The sequence below is a fragment of the Chelonia mydas genome, chromosome 14, assembly GCF_015237465.2.
Source record: "Chelonia mydas isolate rCheMyd1 chromosome 14, rCheMyd1.pri.v2, whole genome shotgun sequence".
NCBI classification, from domain to species: Eukaryota; Metazoa; Chordata; order Testudines; family Cheloniidae; genus Chelonia; species Chelonia mydas.
In genome coordinates this window covers 28,309,337-28,327,626 of record NC_051254.2, presented here as the reverse complement: position 1 = coordinate 28,327,626, position 18,290 = coordinate 28,309,337, and the positions used below count along the sequence as shown (strand labels likewise).

The 18,290-nt window shown below is 49.2% G+C and overlaps 1 protein-coding gene across 4 annotated transcripts in view; it reads left to right on the top strand.

Moving 5' to 3' along the window:
• Positions 1-17,046, top strand: part of LOC114022245 (zinc finger protein 239) — a 34,288-nt gene extending 17,242 nt beyond the window's left edge. The window contains exons 1-5 of one of the 4 annotated variants that reach the window (XM_043528835.1): positions 5,823-6,037; positions 6,783-6,871; positions 8,514-8,610; positions 9,304-9,417; positions 9,636-17,046. In XM_043528835.1, the coding sequence (XP_043384770.1) occupies positions 6,848-6,871; positions 8,514-8,610; positions 9,304-9,417; positions 9,636-10,720 (1,320 nt within the window). In that variant the 5' untranslated portion in view covers positions 5,823-6,037; positions 6,783-6,847 and the 3' untranslated portion in view covers positions 10,721-17,046. Of the gene's footprint in view, positions 1-5,822; positions 6,038-6,782; positions 6,872-8,513; positions 8,611-9,303; positions 9,418-9,591 lie in introns of those variants that run through there. The other 3 variants (XM_043528833.1, XM_043528834.1, XM_043528837.1) reach the window with 3 other exon arrangements.
• Positions 17,047-18,290: the final 1,244 nt, after the last annotated feature.

Here is an 18,290-nt window from a genome sequence, read left to right as displayed (position 1 = left end):
TTTCCTAGAACTCTGTGAGTTGCTTTCCCCCACCCTGAAGCGCAGGAATACCAAGATGAGAGCTGCCATGACAGTTGAGAAGTGAGTGGCGATAGCCCTGTGGAAGCTTGCAATGCCTGACTGCTACCGCTCAGTCAGGAATCAATTTGGAGTGGGCAAGTCTACTGTGGGGGCTGCTGTGATCCAAGTAGCCAATGCAATCATTGACATTCTGTTATCAAGGGTAGTGACTCTGGGAAATGTGCAAGACATAGTGGATGGCTTTGCTGCAATGGGGTTCCCTAACTGTGGTGGGGCGATAGATGGAACACATATCCCCATCTTGACACCGGACCACCTTGCCAACCATTATGTAAACCGCCAGGGGTACTTCCCAATGATGCTGCAAGCACTGGTGGATCACAAGGGACGTTTCACCAACATCAATGTGGGATGGCCGGGAAAGGTGTATGACGCTCGCATATTTAGGAACTCTGGGCTGTTCAAGCAGCTGCAAGAAGGGACTTACTTCCCAAACCACAAAATTACCGTTGGGGATGTTGAAATGCCAATAGTTATCCTTGGGGATCCAGCCTACTCCTTGCTCCCATGGCTCATGAAGCCGTTCACAGGCAGCCTGGACAGTAGTAAGGAGCAGTTCAACTATAGGCTGAGCAAGTGCAGAATGGTGGTAGAATGCGCCTTTGGATGTTTAAAAGCTCGCTGGCGCTGTTTGCTGACTCGGTCAGACCTCAGCGCAACCATCCTGAGGAAACTACAATCCATCGGTGATCTTCCTGATAACACCATCCTGGCCACTATGGATGTAGAAGCCCTCTACACCAACATTCCACACAAAGATGGACTACAAGCCGTCAAGAACACTATCCCCGATAATATCACAGCTAACCTGGTAGCTGAACTTTGTGACTTTGTCCTTACCCATAACTATTTTATATTTGGGGACAATGTATACCTTCAGATCAGCGGCACTGCTATGGGTACCCGCATGGCCCCACAGTATGCCAACATTTTTATGACTGATTTAGAACAATGCTTCCTCAGCTCTTGTCCCCTAACGCCCCTACTCTACTTGCACTATATTGATGGCATCTTCATCATCTGGACCCATGGAAAAGAAGCCCTTGAGGAATTCCACCATGATTTCAACAATTTCCATCCCACCATCAACCTCAGCCTGGTCCAGTCCACACAAGAGATCCACTTCCTGGACACTACAGTGCTAATAAACAATGGTCACATAAACACCACCCTATACCGGAAACCTACTGACCGCTATTCCTACCTACATGCCTCCAGCTTTCACCCTGACCACACCACACGATCCATCGTCTACAGCCAAGCTCTGCGACACAACCGCATTTGCTCCAACCCCTCAGACAGAGACAGACACCTACAAGATCTCTATCAAGCATTCTTACAACTACAATACCCACCTGCGGAAGTGAAGAAACAGATTGATAGAGCCAGAAGAATTCCCAGAAGTCACCTACTACAGGACAGGCCTAACAAAGAAAATAACAGAACGCCACTAGCCGTCACCTTCAGCCCCCAACTAAAACCCCTCCAACGCATTATTAAGGATCTACAACCTATCCTGAAGGATGACCCAACACACTCTCACAAATCTTGGGAGACAGGCCAGTCCTTGCCTACAGACAGCCCCCCAACCTAAAGCAAATACTCACCAGCAACCACATACCACACAACAGAACCACTAACCCAGGAACCTATCCTTGCAACAAAGCCCGTTGCCAACTGTGCTCACATATCTATTCAGGGGACACCATCACAGGGCCTAATAACATCAGCCACACTATCAGAGGCTCGTTCACCTGCACATCCACCAATGTGATATATGCCATCATGTGCCAGCAATGCCCCTCTGCCATGTACATTGGTCAAACTGGACAGTCTCTACGTAAAAGAGTAAATGGACACAAATCAGATGTCAAGAATTATAACATTCATACCAGTCGGAGAATACTTCAATCTCTCTGGTCACGCGATTACAGACATGAAAGTCGCTATTTTACAACAAAAAAACTTCAAATCCAGACTCCAGCGAGAAACTGCTGAATTGGAATTCATTTGCAAATTGGATACAATTAACTTAGGCTTGAATAGAGCCTGGGAGTGGCTTAGTCATTATGCAAGGTAGCCTATTTCCCCTTGTTTTTTCCTACCTCCCCCCCAGATGTTCTTGTTAAACCCTGGATTTGTGCTGGAAATGGCCCACCTTGATTATCATACACATTGTAAGGAGAGTGGTCACTTTAGATAAGCTATTACCAGCAGGAGAGTGAGTTTGTGGGGGCGGGGGGGGGGGTGAGAAAACCTGGATTTGTGCTGGAAATGGCCCAACTTGATTATCATACACATTGTAAGGAGAGTGATCACTTTAGATAAGCTATTACCAGCAGGAGAGTGGGGTGGGAGGAGGTATTTTTTCATGCTTTGTGTGTATATAATAAGATCTTCTACACTTTCCACAGTATGCATCCGATGAAGTGAGCTGTAGCTCACGAAAGCTTATGCTCAAATAAATTGGTTAGTCTCTAAGGTGCCACAAGTACTCCTTTTCTTTTTGCGAATACAGACTAACACGGCTGTTACTCTGAAACATTCCCATTGTTATTGCTATTTGCTGTGTGCTCCATAATATCTGTGAGAGTAAGGGGGAGACGTTTATGGCGGGCTGAGGCGTTGAGGCAAATTGCCTGGCATCCGATTTTGAGCAGCAAGACACCAGGGCGATTAGAAGAGCTCAGCTAGGCATACTGCGCATCAGAGAGGCTTTGAAAACCAGTTTCATGACTGGCCAGGCTACGGTGTGACCGTTGTAGTGTTTCTCCTTGATGCAAACCCGCACCCCTGGGTTGATTTTAATTCCCTGTAACCAAACCACCCTCCCTCCCCCCTTTGAAATAAAGTAACTATTGTTTTGAAACCATGCATTCTTTCTTTATTAATTAAAAAAAAAAAAGTGAGATAACTGACAAGGTAGCCCTGGTGGGGTGGGGGAGGAGGGAAGGACAAGGCCACATTGCTTTTTGTACAAATCACACTACAAATCAAACTGTTTGAATGACAGCCTTCTGTTGCTTGGGCCATCCTCTGGAGTGCAGTGGCTGGGTGCCCAGAGCCTTCCCCCCTCATTCTTGGGTATCTGGGTGAGGAGGATATGGAACTTGGGGAGGAGGTCAGGTGGTTATACAATGGATGCAGCTCCGGTTGGCTTTTCTGCAGCTCCACCAGATGCTTCATCATGTCCTTTTGCTCCCCCATTAGCCTCTGCTCTTCGCGCTCCTGCCTCCGCTCTTCGCGCTCACTTAATGCTTTCCTGGCCTCTAATACTGAATACCTCCATGCATTAAGCTGTGCCCTATCAGTGCAGGAGGACTGCATGACCTCGGAAAACATGTCGTCACAAGTGCATTTTTTTCGCCTTGTAATCTGCTATAATCTCAGGGATGGAGATGATATGGGGAGCATAGAAACATTTGCACCTGGGGGAAGATAAAAAGGGAACGTAAAATTTAAGAAGATACATTTCTGAGAACAAAAGGGATACTCTTTCACAGTGAATCAAGCAATTCACAGCAGACAGCACATGTGCTTTAGGTTCAAGCTCACATTTTGCCTTTTATATTGAGTGCCTGCCAGTATGGTGACACATCACACACGGCTGGGCAACAGAATTCGGTTTCCAAGCAGCCATGGTAAGGCACAGGGTACGCGGGGTTGGCTTCTTACGCATAACATGTGGGAATGGTTTCAAACTGCAGCGCCATCCTTTCCCATAGCAAGCAATGGGTTGTGTTTCACATTTAAAAGGAAGGGCTGTGGTTTTCGGGTGGATGTGCAGCACACACCTCCCCTCACCCCACCACGTGGCTATTCTCTGGGATGATCCCTTCACCCCTCCCCTCGCCGTGTGGTTATTCTCCAGGATGATCCCTTTTAGCCAAGCGCAAACAGCCCAGCATGAACGGGGTCCTTTTACTGTTCCCTTGCAAATATTCTCCTATTTCAAACAGGTGACCATGAATGATATCACTCTCCTGAGGCTGACACAGAAAGATAAAGACCGAATGTTGCTTGAATTCGACCAAAACCCAGGACCATTCGCTGCGATGCTTTGTGCTGCAATGATTCCAAAATACTTGCTACTGGCTTGCTGTGGTAAAGAGTCCTACCATGGAGGACAAAATAAGGCAGCCCTCCCCAGAAACCTTCTGCAAAGGCTTTCAGAGTACATCCAGGAGAGCTTCATGGAGATGTCCTTGGAGGATTCCCACTCCACCCCCAGACATGTGAACAGACTTTTCCAGTAGCTGTACTGGCCGCGAATGCATCCCAATTCTTCACGGCAAATCAAACATTAAACACTATTGCTTTTAAACCCGGTACTGTAGTTACAAAAGTGCACTCACCAGAGCTGCCTTCTCCGGCTTCCGGGTTGGGGATCCTGCCTTGGGAGGGTATTGGCTCCAGGGTGATGAAAAGGTCCTGGCTGCTGGGAAGAATGGATTCACCACTTGCCTGCTGCGTGTTTGCCTCCTCCTCCTCTTCCTCATCCACAAAATCCTCCTCCGTGTTGCGTGAGACTCCCCCCTTGCAGGTGTCCATGGACAGTAGTGGGGTAGTGGTAGGATCCCCCCCTAGAATGCCATGCAGCTGATCATAGAAGCAGCTTGTATGGGGCTCTGACGTGGAGCACCTGTTTGCCTCCTTTGTCTTTTGGTAGGCTTGCCTGAGTTCCTTGACTTTCATGTGGCACTGCTGTGTCTCCCTGTTGTAGCCTCTCTCCATCATGCCCTGTGAAATTTTGGCAAATATATTGGCATTTCTTCTTTTTGATCGGAGTTCTGCCTGCACAGATGCTTCTCCCCATACAGCAATCAGATCCAGTGTCTCCCTTTTGGTCCATGCTGGAGCTCGTTTGCGATTCTGGGGGGACTGCATGGTCATCTGTGCTGCTGAGCTTGCCACGCTGACCAAACAGGAAATGAAATTCAAAAGTTCCCAGGGCTTTTCCTGTGTACCTGGCTAGTGCATCGGAGTTCAAAGTGCTGTCCAGAGCGGTCACATTGGAGCACTCTGGGATAAGTCCCGGAGGCCAATACCTTTGATTTGTGTCTGCACTAGCCCAAATTCGACCCAGCAAGGTCTATTTTAGCGCTACTCCCCTCGCTGGGGAGGAGTACAGATGCTGATTTTAAGAGCCCTTTAAGTCGACGGAACGGGGTTGGTTGTGTGGACACATCCATTTTAAAATCGACCTAACACGGCTAAATTCGACCTAACCCTGTAGTGTAGACCAGGGCTCAGAGAATCAATATAATCCTTGGATGTAGAAGCAGGGAAATACTGAGTAGGCATAGACAGGTGGTATTGTCTCGATATAGGGCATTAGGGAGACCATTACTGGACACTCTATCCACTTCTTGTGTTCTCACTTCAACAAGGATGTTGACAACCTTAAAAGGGGAAAGAAAAGAACCAGCAGAATTATTATAGGTCTGGAAAACTTGCCTCAGAGCGAGAGACTTACAGAGATCCATCGGTTCGTTTTATTCAAGTGAAGGTTAGGGGGTGACTTGATCCTGGTTTATAAGTACCTACATGGGGAGATTCATGGGAGTTCTTTATGCCAGCAGAAAAACGCCTCTTGCATTGAATTACTCCCCAGGAAAGGGAGGGAAAAGGGAATCGTGACTCATCTGGTGCCACTAACTGTGACCACCAGAGGGCCCTGGCTATTGTCGGATGCTGACTACGGACAGTTCTTCCAGTGGGTGTTTCCCTGTCTGAGGACACCAGGTTTGAGCTTCCTGGGTCAGAGGCTGCTGGTGCTGCCTCCATTGTGAGCCCGGATTCCTTTCCAGGCTGAGCCGCAGCTGCTCCCCAGCGGGGTCTGTGCGGGGAGAGCCCTTCCCCAGCGCCCCTCTGTGCCCAGCCGCAGGGACTTTCTCCGGGGGCTGGAACCAGCCCCGGGCTCTGCTGACACCAGCCCCTGAGCCGGAGCCTGCAGGTGAGGGGAGAGACCCGGGGAAAGGGCTGGGGCCGGGCAGGAAAGTGACTCTGCACCAACGGCCCCTCCTCGCCCCAGCTCTGCTCCCGGGGGGGGCGGGGGTCTGCGAGTCCCGGAGCTGCTGCCCTCCCTGACCCCCCTCACCCGGCTCTGCCTCCCTGAGCGCTTGCAGGAGCGGAGCCAGCGCCGGGAGAGAGACCGCCCCGGGCCGGGCCAGGGACCGAGTCTCCCAGCCCGAGGGGAGGGGAGGGGGCAGGAGGGAGACAGGGGCAGAGACTGACAGGGGCAGCAGGAGCAATCAGTGGGGAGGGAGGTTCCCGGCTCCCAGCCCTGCCCAGCCCCATTCCCTGCAGCACCCTGGGCAGATTGACTTTCCTGGGACAAGGGCAGGCGCAAGGAGAGGAAAAGCCAGTTCCTGCCTCTGCCTGGTCCCTGCGCTGCTGGGGGAATGTGCCGCCCTGGGGACCGTGTCAGGAGGATCCCCCAAAGCGGCTCCTTCGATTCTGATCTTTTCCAGTGTTGGCTCAGGGACTCTGTTATTGGGGGCGTTAAAATACCTCGGTGGGGTTAGTCCTGGTGGGAGAGGCCTGGTCGGAGCTGGAATAAGGTGGCTGAAGCCTGTTCTCAGCACTGCAGAGTCCTGAGTGTCTGTCTGCAAGGAAAGAGCCTGTGATGAACTGAAGAGCTGTGAAATGCACCCAAACCCCTTCTGAAATCTCTCCACTGGCCCTTCTCACCCTGACAGGCTGCAGAACCACGTCCGCGCTTTGCTCCAGATCGTCCCCATCTGCTGGGGGACGGGGAAGGGACATGGCTGCAGCAAATCCCGCTCAGGTAGGGGATCTATCCAGGGGAAGTGGGTTGTGGCAGGAGCAGTAACCACCATATGGAAGGGGGAGGGTTAGTGCATTGGGTGAGGAACTTCCCCATTGGGCTGTGTTTAAACTGAGGCAGTGTGGCCTAGTGGCTAGCATTCCTGACTGACACTCAGGAGACCTGGCTTCTATTCCCAGCAACGCTGCTGGCCTATGGCCTGTCCTTGGGCAAGTCACTGCCCCACTCTGTGCCTAAGTTTCCCCTTCTGTAACGTGGGGATAATGATGCTGAGCTCCTATGTAAAGTGTTGTGGGGGGGCATAGCATAAATTTAGATGGAACAAAGGGGCCAAAGAGGTTTATGTAACCCAGTCCCTGTCTAACATTAAACAAGGGTCAGGGCTTGGTGTACAGAGACCGCAGCCTTTATATCACCGTGGCACACTCACCACTAAACACCCTTTGAACCTTCTATTAAAGATACAGCATTTGACATGTAAAGCGCTAATGAGGCTTTCATTTTAATGACATCCCGTGTTCCCTTTTGCTTCAGCTGGAGAGGGTTTTAGAAGGAAAAAGCCCCTTGTCTCGCAGTCTCTTACCTGATATCAGAGATGGTAATAACTGTCCTTTAGGGGAAAAAGGAGAAGTTAATTGAGGTGGGCTGGAGCTGTTGTTAAAGTCTAATCCTATTTCACTGGGATTCCACTGGAGCCGGTACAGGTGGTGATGTCATGTGGGTCCCTTTCTCTGGCCCGGGCCGGTCAGGACAGCTGTCAGGATCAGGACGAAGAGTATCCCGGATCCTGGGAAAGGGGGGTGGGGGGTGGCCAGGGTGGTGAAGCTCACCCCATTAGCCTCTGTCTGTTCTTTCTGTTCTTTCTGTTCACAAAGTCTCGTTCTTTAAGGAGACACAAAGGGAGTGGCGGGTGGAACAGCCTATCCCCACGGTATTTTGTCCACCAGTTAGGCCCAAGATCCTACACACCAATTTTGGTTCATTAGTTTCCAGCTCCATATCACCCATTTTTAACCAGCATTAGTTTCAGCAGCCATTGGATTACATCAATGTGGCATTTTCGGTTTAGACCAAACCAGTCTCAGTCTGGTTTCCTTGCACTGGTTCCAATCACCGTTTGTTATTACAGGTTTTTGTGAAGTCTTATGAACTCACACTCACCTTTAGAGTGAATTTGCAGGCCCAGTTCTCCCCACAGAGGGTGAGGGAGGGGGCAGGGGATGGGACAGAGGTGCCCAGCTGTTCAGAGAAAGCCATAGGAAGTGGCCTCCGAACAGGCAGTTAGGTGGTGGCAGTAGCATGGAGGCCACACGTGCATTGGCTGTCAGGCCAGCCAAGGCCCAGATGCAGCCCCCAAGTGGGGGAGGCAGGAGAGCTGGGCGCACAGGGGGCAAGAGGGAGGCGGAGTCTCTCCTGTGGAGCAAGGGGAGGTCCTGATCCAGTAACTGTGCAGGGGCAGGTCTGTGTGGGTTGTGGGAGGGGGTGATTAGGGACTGTCCTGAGAGGCTGGTGGGCAGGGGATGTAACCCAAGGCCTGTGGGAGCTGCAGCAGATGGTGAGGGAGGCTGGGAGAGGCCGTGGCTGAGCTAGTGCGCTTGCGTCTGGGCAGCAGGCACTGAGCCGTGGATGCTTGCTGTTCCAGGGGTCGGTGACCTTCGAGGAGATGGCTGTGTATTTCCCTGAGGGGCAGTGGGCTCTGCTGAATCCATGTCACCGAGTTCTTTACAGGGACCTCCTGGGTAAGGATTCCTGTCCCCTCAGGTATCAGGAGCTGGGTGTCCCTGAAGTGCCCAGGGCGAGTTCTGTTCTGGTCCCTTAACGTTCAGGAGGAACAGCCCCATAGTCCGCAGACCCCATGTGAGAGAGACTGTCCCCACACAGGACCGGAGATCCAGGGACTTAATGATGGTGCTGTTCTCTCTGTAACCCGGGCTCCCAAGTGGGACAAACTCACTGTCTCCCCCACTTCCCAGGGCAGATTCCACTTCTGGGGCCTCTGCTCCATCAGGGATGGACATGTGTCTCCTGACTCTGCTCTGCCTGAGGCCCCACTGGCCAGATTTTTGTTGGTAGGTAGCTGCCTAAAGATGCAGACAGGCACTGAGTGAGATTTTCAAAATTTTCTCAGTGTCTAACTTCCATTTTGCTTCTACAGAATCCCACTAGGCCCCTGTCTGCAACTGTAGGTGCCTAAACTTCTTTAGAAATCTGGCCCAAGTTCCCTGTCTGTGCAGAACCCTGAGCTCACTTCAGGGGACACAGCATGTCTCTCCCAGATGCTGGGCTTTCCCAGTGGGCTCCAGGAGCATTTCCCTGTCTGTTCATATGAAATCTCCCTGCAGCAAAGAAAGGGGCTGGGCACCCTGCAGCAGCCTCCCCAACCTAGAAAAAAGAGAGTGTATGTGAGCCTACTTGCTTTTTCCCCTGAGCAGGGTTTCCTGTTCCCAAGCCGAGTGAGATCTCCCGGCTGGACCGAGGGGAAGAGCTGTGGGGCCAGGATCTCCAGGGCTCTGAAGAAAGGGGAATCCTAAGAAACGGCCACACAGGTGAGGGATTGCTTCGGTCAGCTCCTAGCCCAGTTTTATGTCCTCATGGCAGATGTCACGCATGGGATTCCAACAACCCTGTCTGCTGCCTGGCTTATCCCCCTCCCCTCTCTCCTCTGGGGAAGGATTTGGGGGGATTTGGAACCTGATTTGTTTCACCCTTTTTTGTGTCAGCCTCTCTGAGGACTGACTGCTGTCTGGATTCCCTGTCCCAGCAGGAGACAGGACGGGCAGTGAGAGCGAGGAGGAAAACTCTCAGCTGGAAGGTCCTGAGCTAGAGCAACCACACAGGAGGATGTCGGGAAGAGCTGAAGGGAATGTTTCCCAAAGCGCTGAGCAGGGAGAAGGCTGGGAGAATCAGCACAGACTGGAGAGGCAGCTGGGAACCCAGCCAGGGAAAGGATTGGATGAATCCTGTCACAGGCCCGTGGACACCATCCACCAGAGAATCCCCAATGAAGAGAGACCCACCATCTGTGAGGAATGTGGCAGAAGCTTCAGTCGCAGCTCAAACCTGATTGTCCATCAGAGACTCCACGCCGGAGAGAAACCCTACAAATGTCTGTACTGTGGGAAAAGCTTCAGCCGGAGCTCCCACCTGATCACCCATCAGAGACTGCACACGGGGGAGAAGCCCTACAAGTGCCCCAACTGCGGGAAAAGTTTCAGCGACAGCTCTACCCTCATCACCCACCAGAGACTCCACACCGGAGAGAAACCCTACAAATGCCCTGACTGCGGGAAAGGCTTCAACCAGAGCTCCAACCTCACTTCCCATCAGAGAACCCACACAGGGGAGAGACCCTACAAGTGCCCCGAGTGCGGGAAAAGCTTCAGCGTCAGCTCCTACCTCATCAGGCACCAGAAAATTCACACAGGGGAGAGACCCTACAAATGTGAGGAGTGTGAGAAGAGCTTCAGTCAGAGCTCTAGTCTTATCAACCACCAGCGAGTGCACACCGGTGAGAAACCCTATAAGTGCATTGATTGTAACAAATGGTTCAGGAACAGCTCGGACCTGATTAGACACCAGAGAACCCACACGGGAGAGAGACCATATCGGTGCCCCGACTGTGGGAAAAGCTTCAATCGCAGCTCGAACCTCATGACGCACCAGAGGATCCACACGGGAGAGAAGCCCTACGAATGCCCTGAGTGCAGGAGGAGTTTCACCGTGAGCTCAGCCCTGATCAAACACCAGAGGACCCACCGGGAGGAGAAGACTTATGACTGCCCTGACTGTGGGAAAAGCTTCATTCGCTGCTCCAATTTTCTTACGCATCGGAGAATCCACATGGGGTAGAAACTGGCATCCCCTGATATCCCTGCCCCTCCATGCCAGCTCAGAAGGAGCCGCCTGGAGCCAGGGTCAGCCTGGCTGGCAGACTCCAGGGAGCTGCTGCTCAGTGGGGTCTGGGAATCTGGTTTTGGGGCACAGAGGACTGGGGCAGATGGTTATCTCTAGGAAGGGAGGGATTGTTTTGTTTTCGATTTCAAACACTTTTATAAACACATTGCAGCAGGGATGGAGGCAGCAGGAGACGCTAGAAATCTGGAGTAGAATTTTGCACATTATGAGGATTTTGTAGAATTTACCTTTCTTGTTTTGGAGAACCCGCTGGAACGTCACTGGTGTCTGGAGCTGAGAGGTGAGAACCGCCTATTTATCGCCATAGACTGTTCGCTCTGAACCATAATGATAGCATATTGCATTCCAGTATTGATAATACTTTCTCTTGCTCGTTGTGCTTCATCAGTCTGGGTGGATGGCCTAATAATTTGACAGAGTTCTTCAAAGGGAGAAAGATGCACCTTCTGCAGGAGAGGTTGGTTTATCTTCCTACTGTTTTTCATTTGTTTGGAATTCATTGGATTTCACGTTGCTTAGCTGACGTACAGATGAGAAGCTTTTTATTAATCAGCTTTAGTACTCAAAACAGAATATGAAGATGAACAGGGCAGAGTGCATGAAGTTACAACCAAAAATGTTAAGATAGGGGGTTAACCCCCACTTACCAACAAGTAATAAATCAAACCACAAAGATTTACCAGTCAATAGGAAACGTACTCTAGCGTGGAGTGGGGGCTTTTACTACAACACTGAATCCTTAGTACAGGGCTGGATCAATTTACCAGTCAAAATTGATGTCCCACTCATGCAGCCTCAGCAGGCAGCACCATGCCAGGCAGCTTTACCCTGCCTGTCCTTGTGATGCTGAGGATGCCTAGAAAGTAGTGGTTACACTAATAAACATGTCTGTGGGCTCTATCGATGTTCCATTTGTACCATGTGCCCGGGGAGGTTACACAAATCAACCTGGCCGTGGAAAAGCAGACTCATACTCAGAGATTCATTAAGTCTGAAAAACTGTGTGCTGAATTAATGGCATTTGAAGCATGCATTTGGATACAGACGCCCCTGGGAAAGTTTATCTATGCCCCGTTTCACCTGATAAGTAACAAAGAATTAAACATACGTCTGCTCTGGCCCAGCAACAGATCGGTCATTCTAAGTGTTGGGAAGCGTGTCCCTGAGTTCATAGAAGCCTGTAAATGATTTAAATGTATATTGTGTTCTGTGTGGCAATAGCCAGCTGTCACAGAGTCACAGGGTCTGGTCTGGCCCCAGCCTGTCATCAGCCCCGTGGGAGTGACCTCTTTAATGTGCCTAACCCAAGGACCCACACAGCTCCACAGAGGCAGGCCTGTGGCCTTCATGACTCCCAGGCTGGGCCTTCGGCACCAGCAATCCCTGTCTGTGGCTCCCCACAGAGAATCCAGCCCAGCCAGAGTCCTGCAGGACACAGTGCTCTCAGTGAATATCTGCAGTGACACCAAGTGGCCCATTCAACAGAAGGTGACAATTCCTTAGTTACCTGGCTTATAGAATCTGAAAGTCCTTACATTAGCACAGTGGGGCAAAGGTTAACACATGGTCTGTGCTAGCTACACCAGTGCAACCAGCCATCATCTGTTTTGGTCTCTGTTTCTCCTCTCTGTGTCATCCCAGGTGAGAGCTCCAGACTCTTTGCAAAAGCCAGGAGTTATCCCAGTATCCTGACACCAGTTCAACCCATTGTTCTTGAGCTGGGGCCTTTGCTCTGCTTCTCTGCTGAGAGGTAGGGGGAAAACTCCTTCCTTTTGGTTTGATTCCTGGGTCTGAATGTCCTGGCATTTAAAAAAGGGTCGGTTTCAGTCCATCCTTTAATGTCCCAGTCACTGCACCCCAGTAAGCTACATGATACAACATCTCATGTCTGCTGCTCTGCCACGAAAGCCGCATTTTAACCCTTTTTCACCCACTGGGTGGCTATGCAGAGTACAGAAGGAAACTGAGGCATGCCCAAGAACCATAACAATATTGCAGAAAATTCCTGCTTGTCATACCAGCCTCACCCTCTCTGTCTAGGATTAAAATTTAGTTAGTAAATGTGACTTGGGGATTTGTTATACTAGCTCAGCATAGAGCTACTTTGTCAGGAAGATGTTTGCGCATACCCCAAAGAGGAGCTGGTAGCCTGTAGGTGGACTGATGGGCACTCACTGCAGCTCAGTCACAGGTGACGCTTTCTTGAATTTGGGTAGTTTTATAAATCATTGTTTTACCACTTGGTGAAAGTAGTATAGGAGCTTCCCCAGTACACCATGACTGGGATTGCAGAGTATTTATGGTTACACCTTCCGGTGAATTGCCATATAAATAGCCCCGTGGTAACCAGTATCAAAGTTACGTTAATGTGAGATATCTCTGTGTGAAAGGAAGAGGCTTGGCTCTGAATTGTCATTGTCCCAAGACAGATTTAAACTGAATTGACACATCAGTGACCAAGCAATTGTTTAAAAGTTGCCTTTTAAGAATGGCTCTTTGTTGAGCTGCCACTCACAGTCCCATAACTTTGGGTTACAAATTTTGACTGGTAAATTGATCCAGCCCTGTACTAAGGATTCAGTGTTGTAGTAAAAGCCCCCACTCCACGCTAGAGTACGTTTCCTATTAATTGGTAAATCTTTGTGGTTTGATTTATTACTTGTTGGTAAGTGGGGGTTAACTCCCTATCTTAACATTTTTGGTTGTAACTTCACGCACTCTGCCCTGTTCATCTTCATATTCTGTTTTGAGTACTAAAGCTGATTAATAAAAAGCTTCTCATCTGTACGTCAGCTAAGCAACGTGAAATCCAATGAATTCCAAACAAATGAAAAACAGTAGGAAGATAAACCAACCTCTCCTGCAGAAGGTGCATCTTTCTCCCTTTGAAGAACTCTGTCAAATTATTAGGCCATCCACCCAGACTGATGAAGCACAACGAGCAAGAGAAAGTATTATCAATACTGGAATGCAATATGCTATCATTATGGTTCAGAGCGAACAGTCTATGGCGATAAATAGGCAGTTCTCACCTCTCAGCTCCAGACACCAGTGACGTTCCAGTGGGTTCTCCAAAACAAGAAAGGTAAATTCTACAAAATCCTCATAATGTGCAAAATTCTACTCCAGATTTCTAGTGTCTCCTGCTGCCTCCATCCCTGCAGCAATGTCCAGTATGTGACACAATATACTCAACAAGAAATTCCCTCTGCCCCAGGGGATAATACTCTCAAGTGCGACTGGAGACAAGGATACTGCCTGCAGGAGCATCTTCCAGCAGCCACGGGGTTAACCCAGTAATGCTGAGGGCTCTAGTTATTGCTAAGGAGGGAAAGCTTCTTTCTCTCCTCAGTCATTGGGGTCTTGTACATTTCGAAGCCAGGCCCATTAACTACACTAGTTCCATTGTAGTTAGCTTGTTATTTCACTTTTTGAGTATAGGCAATAATCACAAAAATATATTTTAAAAAATCACTTCAGAGTCAAGTAAATCTCTTGTAAAGTAAATAAGTCAAGTCACTGTAAATACTTTGAAGCTAATTCTCTGGAATCTAAAATACCCATGTGACTGAAGATGCAACAAAAGCGATACTACCAAGAGATTCCATTTTAAAGTTAATCTGCTGCTTGTATGAACTCGTGGTAATGGTGGGCGAAAAGAAGATCACAGTAATTACAGTCACTGAGGTATGAGAGAATCCAATTTGTCTACCTTGAATTGGAATATGATGGAATCACTGAGGTTAGGCCTGGTCTACATAGGAAAGTTTTCACGGTGTATGTTTTTCTGCTCTATCTGTACCAGTATAACTACGGTGAAAGGATGCATCTATACTGTTTTGTTTACTGTGGCTTAAGCTAGTTCCTTTATGAATCATTGTGCTCGGAGGAAGAGGATGAGATCAAGCGGTTACTCTTACATTCAGTTTTCCCACAGTGGTTTCAGTTGCTGGAGAACCTCTTCTGTTCATGGCCCCCTAGCACTGATGGGTGGGACAGGACAGTGCTGCAGAGCTGGGGTGAACAGCAGTGACCACAGAACTTCAGGCTGCAGAAGGCTACTTCCCTAGACATCTGTGCGGAGCTCGCCACCAAGCTGCAGTGGTGGAAAACCAACCTGAGAGTCCCCCTCAGCGTGGAGCAGTATGTGGCCATCAGCATCTGCAAGCTCCCAACTCCCGACAACTGCTGTTCAGTAGCTAGACAGTTTGGTGCCGGGAGATCAATTGCCGGGACTGTTGTCATGTAGGTGTACACTGCTATCAAGAGGGAGATGCAGGGCTAGAACATAACACTTGCCAATGCACAGGAGGCTACTGATGGCCTTGCATAGCTGGGGTTCCCAAATTGTACAGGAGCCCTTGATCAAACCCATCTGACGATCCCACCCCCCTCACACCAGATCAGAGTTTATTGACAAGAAGGGGTATTTTTCCATGGTGCTGCGAGGCCTGATTGATTGCCATGGGATGGAGTGGACAGGACCATGATGCCAGGGTCTTCAGAAATGCAGCTCTGTTTTCTGCAAAGAAAAAGAGAACTTCTGTTCCCATGGCCATTATGGATATTGGTGGTATTGTTCATACATTCCAAGGCCAGAAGGGACCACTGTGATCATGTATAACACAAGCCAGAGACCTGCCCCCAAATACTTCCTACAGCAGAGCTATTAGAAAAATATCCAATCTCAATTTTAAAATTGTCAGGGATGGAGAATACACCATAACCCTTGGAAAATTGTTCCTTTGGTTAATTACTCTGTGTTAAAAAATTTACAGTGTTTTGATTCCTCCTGTCATTCTGGGAGACCCAGCTTATCCTCTGCTTCCCTGGCTTATGAATCATTTTCCTGGAGACAAGGGCAGGAGAAAGGATCTGTTTGACTGTACCCGGAATAGCTGAAGAACGATTGCGGAGAGGGTGGTTGGAAGACTTAAGGAAAGGAGGAGATGCCTCCTGACATGGCTGAAGGCTGCTGAACAGTATCTGCCTTATGTGATAGGCACTTGCTCGGTTTGCACAACATCTGAGAGAGCCAGGGGGAGATCCTCACCAATGGCTGGGAGGTGAAGATGATGGCACTTTCTGTACCTTATTAACAGCCAGCCACAAGTGGTCAGGGACACGGGGTCAGGGATGGGTTGTGGTAGGAAATGAATGTCCTGTAGCCAAGGAAATGAATGCAGGGTGTTTGTATAAAGATCTGATTAAGAATTGGTGTTACTGGGGGGAGCTGCATTTCAGTGAAAGTTTTCAGTCGATTTGTACATAACATTTATGGATTTAATGTAATCGTGAAAAGTGACAACCAATGGATGTGTGGCAGAACATGCCCAAAGTGTTGAGCGTACACCCATGGCTGTGCTGATGGGCTCACAACAAATGTGTAAGTGGGACCTGGTCTCCTTGTTTGGTGGGTGGAATGGTGTGGGCAGGGCCTGTCATTTGGGGAAACAAAAAGAGGCTCTCAGAATCCTGTGTTCTCCACAAGTTGCAGGACATAGCTGGGTAGGGTGCTGGCTGTGACCATAGCACCACAGTGTTCTCCAGCAGAGCTGTTTGCCTCTATCTGAAGGGTATAGTCCAGCATCCTTTCCTGCCTGTCCTCTCCTTTGTCCAGGATCTCCCTTGGGAGCCTTTCTGTCTGCTGCAGAGACCTCCCTCTGCTCTTCTGTCTTCTTGGTAGGATACAGTCACAAGGTCTGTGAACATGTCCTCCCTTGCTCTCTTTTTTTTCCTTCAGAAGTGTGCCTGGGTTCTGGGGGGAATCACCACCAGTGCCCTCACTTCCTGTTCCTGTGCCTCAGGGCTCAGTGTACTGAAGAGAGATTGGCTGTATGGTGCAATCACCTCCTGTTTTGTGTCCTAGGGTACTTGGGTGCCTTCCATGCTCAGCTCCATACTGTTCTGAACCCCATGATAGGGTTTTATGGTGGCGTCCATTTCAAAAATCTGTCCCTGCTCTTCATATAGGGCAGGCCCTGGGAGCATGGGTGCAGGTCCCGTTCTCATCCCTTGTGTTACCACAGCTCTGCTGAAGCTCCTTTGCCTTGGCACAGTGCTGGGCCATGTCTCAGGACTGACCTGTCTCCTGCAAGGGCTCTGCCAGTTGAGATGAGTAAATAAGGGATTTTTCAGTTTGAAAATTTGACAGAAAGTTTGGTTTTGGGTTGAATGGAATGTTTTTGAAATTTCTGGCAAATTGAAACATCAAAGTGTTTTTGAGCCGAGTCAAAATGAAACATTTTGTTTCGACGTGACCTGAAAGTTTTCATTTTGGTTTTGACAAAACCCCAGGGAAGACCTGATTGACAAAATGGCTGAGGGGACACAGTGAAGGCAGCCTCCCTTATACCCTTTCAGCAAGTGGTTAGGGACCTCCCCAGATATGTGGTTTCAGTTCCCCCTCTGCCTGATATGGAGCAGAGAGCTGAATTTGGGGGTCTCATGCTGCAGGAGCGTGCTCTACCCACTGTTAGTCTGACGTGAGGCTTTCTCAGTCTCTCCTGCTGAAGCTATTCCCTTTTTATCAATAAGTAAATAGCCATTGGAGCAGGGACTTAAACTGGCATTGGCTGCACCCTTAGGTGAGTGTCCTAACCACCACCCTATAGAATCATTCTGGGCGCTTCCCTCTGCCCAAAAGCTAAACAAAAATTGTCAGGCCAGGTTGAAACAAAAAGTTTCAACATTTCTAAAATTTTGATGTTTTGGTTCAGCCAAAACTATTTGAGACTGAGTTGGGGTCGACCAAAACTGCATTATTGGGGTGAGTAAATTGTTTGCATTCCCCCACTAAAATTGCCCAACTGTATCTGCCAGGCATCCATAGATCCTGGCATTCCAGTGACACTCGTTCAGATGGTACTGGACATGTCTTCTCCTCAGAGGGCAAGGTCGTGCAGGGCCTGAGACAGGACCATGTGGAAGCATGGGGCATGGCTGCTGTCATGGAAAGTTGACTCGGGTGTGTGAACATGGCAATCACAAAGGGGCACACCTGCCTATGTGCCGGCATTTACATAGGAAAGTGACATCCAGCCAAGATGACCCTGGAGCAGTAGAGGGCACATAAATTAAGAGATTGGCTGTTCCAGTACGACACAATGCTGTATGGAAGAACAGCTGGAGGACCTCTGGAAGACAAACTGTTAATCAAAAATATGGATGTGTCCACGCAAACCTTAATACTGATATAAATCATTCCAGAATAGAATTACGGTACTTCTAAAGAGTGTTAATTAAATTGGAGAAGTCACTCAATAGATAGATTAGATAGGGGGTGTATGGGGATAGATAGATTAGATAGAGGGGGGGTATGGGGAGAGAGAGAGAGATTAGATTTGGTGAAAAAATGTGTTTATACAAAAACAAAAACTAGTTTTATGTAAATTTTGCCACATAGATCAGGGCTTATTGATGGGATTCCCTATTTGTCTCCATCCTGTCTGTATCACTCAGTCAAAAGAGGATTCTTCATTACTGCCAGGGCCACATGTTTTCT